Raw genomic sequence first — 6,552 nt, 5'->3', positions numbered from 1 at the left:
TAAAGCAGCCTGGCCAAAAGTGGTGCGTCTATATGGGACTGCACACAGTCTCCTCTAACTACTGCTCTAGTGACCTTCGTTGAGGGTTGATTACACAGATTGTGTAGAGTTTTGTACGACAGGCTCGTTTAAAATCAACTAGGTGACTGAAACTCAACAGGTCATATTTACGGAGAATGTTACAAGTGTGGTATGTTGATGGCTTTTTGTCAAATATTTTCAGGGCTTTGTTGTAAAGTAACTCAGCTGATTTATGGTTAATGAGACAGTACTCTATGCTTGAGAGGATTACTGAAAATAAAAACCATTCGAGCTGCTGTGTCTGTCAAGTTATTTCTAATTTGCTTAACATTCAGCAAGTTTCACTTGCTGAATTGGTTTTAGAGAGGATGCTCACATGTTTCTTGAATGTTAAGCAGGGATCAAGAGTGACTCCAAGGTATTTGAATTCATTTACTATACCAAGCTCCTCGCCGTTTTATAACACGTTCGAGTTTGTTATCTCTAGGTGGCATTTACTGAACATCATACAGACTGAAGTGATATCATCTCTTACAATGGTGTGTCATGAGCATCAATAAACAGCGTGGAGGTTTCAGGTCACTTTATGGTCACATAGCCAGAACACCATTGTCACAAAAGACCAAGATGGGCTACAGCAGCAAAATCCTGTTATTCAATGCATATATGTGTTTGAAAAGTAGAAAACACAGGTTTATTGCATATTCCTTTGCAATAAACCTTTCCTATAGGCTATCAAATATAAATATAGATTTAAAGTGTCCCTCCATCCATAAGACATCATATCATTACTTCCCATATATGGTACACACACACACACACACACACACACACACACACACACACACACACCAGCAGCAGCAGCAGCAGCAGGGGGTTGTGCTGGATGGAGGAGGCAGAGCGGCATCCAGACGCACTTGTGGGTTAACGAGAGAGGATCAGCTTCATGAACCTTCAACTGATTTTTCTTTTCTTTTCTTTCAACCTGTGAATAAGTTCGTGTCTCAGTTTGGATAGACGGGATATCAGGATGACAACCGACTCAACAGATTCGGGGCAGGGGTCCGCCAAAATAACTCCTGAAGTGCTTCAAGAGATGCTGCAGCTCTACAACCTGAGCCGCCAGGAGTTCATCAACACTTACAACATCCAGCCGCTCGTCTACATCCCCGAGTTGCCCTACAGCGCCAAGACCACCTTCGTGATAATGTACGTGGTTATTTTCGTGCTTGCTCTGGCTGGAAATAGTTTGGTCATCTACATAGTTGTGAAGAAACGGGCGATCCAGACGGCGACAGATATTTTCATTTGCTCTCTGGCTGTCAGCGACCTGCTCATCACTTTTTTCTGCATACCTTTCACTTTGCTGCAGAACATCTCTTCTGAATGGTTCGGGGGTAAGTTTTTATTTATTTATTTATTTTTTATTACACCTGCAAATTTATATTCCCTTCATCCTTGAAGCATCTCAGGTAAAGGAATCATTATCTCTACGCGAATAACGATGTGAATGTTGGGAAATAAAGGCAGGAGCGGACACAGTCACATGCAAATCCCTGTCCTCTTATTTTCACGTGGAAATGCGACTTCAGCTGCAAAGAAAGATCCTTGTGGAAAATAAGAGCAGGACCTTATAGAAATAGACTGCACCTGAAGCCTAATCGACATAACTCGCAAAATAAATATGTTTATCTGGGTGTATAATGATGCAACAAGCTATACTACAATCAGAGAAGTCTGTGTTTGTTTAGTCCTAATAAACATTCGAGGCAATACACGCCGAACCGAACAAACAAAGCCATGAAAACAATTAAGTCCGTCTGTGCACAGCATTGATTGAAAGGAAGGAACTTCCACGGAGAAGGCAGGTAGCTGCAGCAGGTGGCAGTACCCTTGAATAAATGACAGAAGGAGCACAGGGGGGTGAAAAACAGAGTCACAAATTCGAGAGGAATAACAGCAGGAAGAAAGGAAGTGAGCTGCCACTGGCTGGCTCTAACCTGCCAACTGTTTATGGTGTAAAACTGAGACTGAGAGTGAGGAAAGGAAGTGGAGTGTGTGGAGGAGATATAATCAAAGGAAAAAGAAAATATTCCCACAATGATCAATAAATACATTGCTGAGCTGGTCTATACATGTGTAGCCTAAGATTTAAATAATGGAGTTGTTGCACACTTGTGTTCTTTGCAAAGTGTGGGATTATGATAAAGACACATGAAATTAAAACCTAATGGAATCCTACTCCTGCAAAAAGACTGAAGTCAGAGGTGTTGATTGAAGTTTTTGAGCTTTTAAGTTGCTGTGCTTACACTTTAGTGTGGCACATTGTTACTGTTCTGCATTATTGCATCTCATCAAATGTGAATAAACATGTCTCATTAAGGCACTTTACTATAAAAAGCAAAACAAAAACAAAACACCAAAGTGCAGAATCAGCACCTCTTTAAAAGTAATATTATTTCATTTGACTTTAATTACATATGTATTTGTTCACAATTACACTGTGGTTGCACCTAAAACCAATAAGGACACTTAAAAGAGGCATAGCTGATAGCTGACATTCAGAGTATCATAGCAATAGAAGGACAGCTTGAGGCATGTGTTCCCATTAAAATACGGTCATAATTAGTTCAGCTTGAATCTGGGTCGACTTGGCATTTTCTCACCTACAGTGCACGGTTTTACCTGGGTTTCTGCTCTGTGCTTCATTAAACATGTGACTGCTGTGTTCAAGTGTGATCAGAGATGGTTGTTAGCCCAGTAATTAAATCACCACCAGCCGCCTTCCTTTCCTGTATTATGACCAAACAACAGGAGTGATGTGAACTTTGATAAATATGCATGTTTTGTGCTCTCTGACTCACCACCTCACTGTTTCATCCTTCTGTTTACACCTGCAGGGGTTCTGGTTTGCAAGACGGTTCCTTTTGTGCAGACCACAGCCATAGTGACAGGCATCCTCACAATGACCTGCATTGCCATTGAGAGATACCAGGGCATTGTCTTCCCATTGAAAATGAGGAGGCAGTACTCTTCCAAAAGAGCATACAAGATGCTAGGTATTCCATGTTTGCCAGAATGGCAAATTGTGCTTCCAGAAATAGATGTGTTTTCTGTGATTGAGGCAACCTTTGTTCTGAGGACAAGTTAAAGGTTGCACCAATTTGTAAAAAGTTGCAATTTTCACGTCAGATTTCACTGTGAAATCCTCTGCAAGCTTTTCTGACCTTTTCTTTTCCCCCAAATCACCACACAAAGTTTCTAACTCCAGCTCAGTGCCCAAAGCTGACAGGCTGAGTCATCTTCCCATAAGTGGGATAGAAACTGTGCTATTTTCATGTTTTGCCCAACATAGCAGCTGTTTATTTATCAGTCTTGATAAAACATTGCGAGTTCAGCATCAAATTTTATTCTTTTATTCACCGTGAGTCCTAGAGGTTTTAGGCCACACCAATAATTCATTCATTCTTGTCTATTATGTCTTTTCTAAGTAGTTAGCATGCCTGGTATTGCAGCCCGCCTTGTCTGATGGCATCTCACTGTAGCCTCCAATCTACCCTCGAGAAAATAACATTGCTCAGAGGGCATATTATAGTAAGAAGTCAACAATGCCCAAAGGTTTTACGAGCAAAATTCACACTCACAGTCAGCAGCAGAGAAAGTTAACAACCGGCCCTAAACTCCAAAGCACGAAGAAGTATGAAGGGAAATAAAGTCAGTAGCAGAGGATTTTGAAGTGACAGTCTCTGACAAATCCACTACAGCCCTCTTGGCTGTGATTTCATTGTCTTGTGTCATCCAGTTAATGTTCTCTCACAGTTTTGTGAGAGAGGAATTTAATTGTAAAGCTCAAAGACTCACCGTAGCTTCTCTTGACAGCTTCTGTATTTATCAAACTGCCTGTCCTGTTTTAGCAAGAATTGTATTTGCTAACTGTATTCATATATCTTGCAGGCCTTGTATGGATGGCCTCAGTGATTGTGGGGTCACCAATGCTGTTTGTGCAACAGTTAGAGGTAAGGTGGTGCTTTTAATGGTTTCATGGTTTCATGGTGCTTTTCAAAGTAAATTATCATGAGAAAAAACTGATTCAGCTGAGAAGAGTGGATAATTGGAAATATCAAGAGTGATACCAAGACTGACTGCACCTGAGAGCTCTTAAAGAAACAAATCGTAGCCTATATAGTATTTTCGAACCATGTGGAATTCAAGGATTGAAATAGTGATGAGGGTAATCATCCCATCCAGATACCTCAGATGCCTTGTAGCCATTTCCAGTGATCACAATGGAAGAAGACGCTCCCAAAGGCAGTTCAACATAATCATTTTTACTTTACTGAACACCTGGTGAAAAGAAGAAAATCTTGCACCGAGTGACTGAGAACTATAGAGCAGTCTGCCTCACTTATCTTAATTGCATTTAGCATACAACACAGTTGAACAAAATGCTGTCACTAATGTTCAATCATCTAACTGTGTGAAAACACTCCTATAGTCAATGCCATCCTTTTTGGACTGATAGCCACTGAATGCAACATTGCATTTGCAGAGTTGTACTTTGTAGGCACAAAAGAACTTTTCTTTAGTCATGAGAAGTCCAATACTTTGTGTCTTGTATAACCTGGCAGATCAAATGTGTCACAAAGCCTCACATAATTACCACCCTGTCAGAGTGGCTATACTGTATGTGGCCTGAATGGTCTTTAAGGACTAAAGCTTTTTCTTCCCAACTCTCTCAGGTGAAGTATGACTTCCTGTATGACCATTACCACGTGTGCTGTCAGGAAAGTTGGTCCTCTTTGATGCACAGGCAGGCCTACAGCACCTTCATCATGGTGGCCCTTTTCCTGCTCCCTTTGGCAGCCATGCTTTTCCTCTACACGCGTATTGGCATCGAGTTGTGGATCCGTAAGAGGGTGGGTGACTCGTCAGTCCTCAACACCATGAATCACAGGGAGATCAGTAAGATCTCGAGGTAAGTAAAGACACCAGTGTGCATCTCTCAGAGATCTAGGTGTGTGCATTTGCATTAGAACATGTGTTGGACATCAATGGTAGTGGCTTGCAAATGGAGGCAACTGACAGCAGTGGTTTGTGGGAAGCCAGAGAGGGATCATATTAACTGCTGTTGCACTAGCAGTATGTGTTCAAACGTTATTTGCTTTGATTGTTCAAGTTATAAACAGGTCATCTGTCCCTCGTGGGTAGATGTCCAGAATAACCAGTAACAACGTTTGGTCGTTTTATTTCTGGTGAATTAATTAATTAGAAGAGACACTTGCATGTCTTCACACTCGCCATGCGAACAGTGGGACTTAAGGTAACTGCAACAAATGAGTACTGATCTTTGAAAAATAAGTAAAAGAAGAGGAAAACTGGTTGCAGTCCCTTCAGGTGTGTGATTACCAGTGTTCTTATATGTTCCTGCAGAATTACAGCTAAAAGCTCACGGGTATACTTCAAGTGCCATCATCGATGTTATTGGCTGAACCCACTCTTATTCTGCTGCAACAAATCACCATGACTATCAAGTTTACTTTCCTTTTTCTTCAACCTTCCACAGGAAAAAGAAAAGAGCTGTAAAAATGATGATCACCATTGTTCTGCTCTTCACCATCTGTTGGGCACCATTCCACACAGTCCATATGCTGTTTGAGTACTGTAAGTATTTGTAGAGTTAATGAATTGTAAAGTGTCTGTGAATCTCATGGCTTTCATTATGACGTTAAGTGCTGGAGTTGAAGGCAACAGGACTTCTTCAGATTCTTGAAGATGTTGTCCCCAACCAGGGTTAAATAACTGAGTTTCCACACTGAAGAACTGAAGAAGCCTTTTGGATGAGAGGCGAAACATCTTCAAAAATCTAAAGAATTCCAGTTGCCTTCAACTTCAGTACTTAACGACTACCTTAATGAACCTTTCACACATTTCATTGTGACCTACTGTACTCTACTCTATTCTCCAGATGACCTGGAAAACAAATATGACGGAGTCACGCTTAACATGATCATAGCCATAGTTCAGGCCATCGGGTTCTTCAACAGCTTCAACAACCCCATCGTGTATGCCTTCATGAACGAGAACTTCAAGAAGAGCTGCGTCTCCACCCTCTCCCAGTGTATCAGAAAACACAACCAGCAGGGCGGCGCTGTGGTGGCGCCAAAACTCAGCGTGCAGTACATCAAACCCCAAAGCAGGGAAGCTTTCCTGGAGTCAGATGAAGGCAACAGCTCGAAGCAGAGCTCAGCAGAGAAAGGCCCTTCAAGCTCTACACATGGAGAGAGCTCCTTGGAAATAATCGGGGAAAAAATCTCCACCATCCAAACAGAGCTGCCGGCGAACAGTTCCTCACAAGTCAAATGAGGAGGAAGGAGGTGACTCCAAGTTCAAGGTGTGGAGCTTGAACCTCCCATTTGCTGTCTATCATTCGCCATATGGCACCAACAGCTGTACATGCATTCGATGTGAAATTTTGAGCCTCACAGTCGTGGTTCAAAAAAACAAAAAACAAACCAACAGATTGATAACACA

At 41.7% G+C, this 6,552-nt stretch overlaps 1 protein-coding gene across 1 annotated transcript; it reads left to right on the top strand.

The window, feature by feature from the left end:
- The first annotated feature begins 1,028 nt into the window (after nt 1–1,028).
- Nucleotides 1,029–6,552, top strand: qrfprb (pyroglutamylated RFamide peptide receptor b). Its single transcript, XM_085761184.1, has 6 exons — nt 1,029–1,418; nt 2,922–3,080; nt 3,976–4,037; nt 4,761–4,996; nt 5,585–5,682; nt 5,987–6,552. The coding sequence occupies exons 1-6, from the start codon at nt 1,052–1,054 to the stop codon at nt 6,382–6,384; spliced, it is 1,320 nt and encodes a 439-aa protein (XP_085617310.1). The 5' UTR covers nt 1,029–1,051; the 3' UTR covers nt 6,385–6,552.

This window comes from Trachurus japonicus, chromosome 19 (assembly GCF_045865225.1).
Source record: "Trachurus japonicus isolate A0001 chromosome 19, Traja_1.0".
In the NCBI taxonomy this organism is placed as follows: Eukaryota; Metazoa; Chordata; class Actinopteri; order Carangiformes; family Carangidae; genus Trachurus; species Trachurus japonicus.
The sequence above is the reverse complement of the archived record's forward strand: the minus strand, read 5'-3'. Positions and strand labels throughout refer to the sequence as shown.

Bases quoted from the DNA above. Each gene is read 5' to 3' on its own strand.
- qrfprb (XM_085761184.1), top strand. From the start codon at position 1,052: ATGACAACCGACTCAACAGATTCGGGGCAGGGGTCCGCCAAAATAACT. The intron at 1,419-2,921 runs GTAAGTTTTTAT...TTACACCTGCAG, and splicing joins CTCTTCTGAATGGTTCGGGG to GGGTTCTGGTTTGCAAGACG. The intron at 4,038-4,760 runs GTAAGGTGGTGC...CAACTCTCTCAG, and splicing joins TGTTTGTGCAACAGTTAGAG to GTGAAGTATGACTTCCTGTA.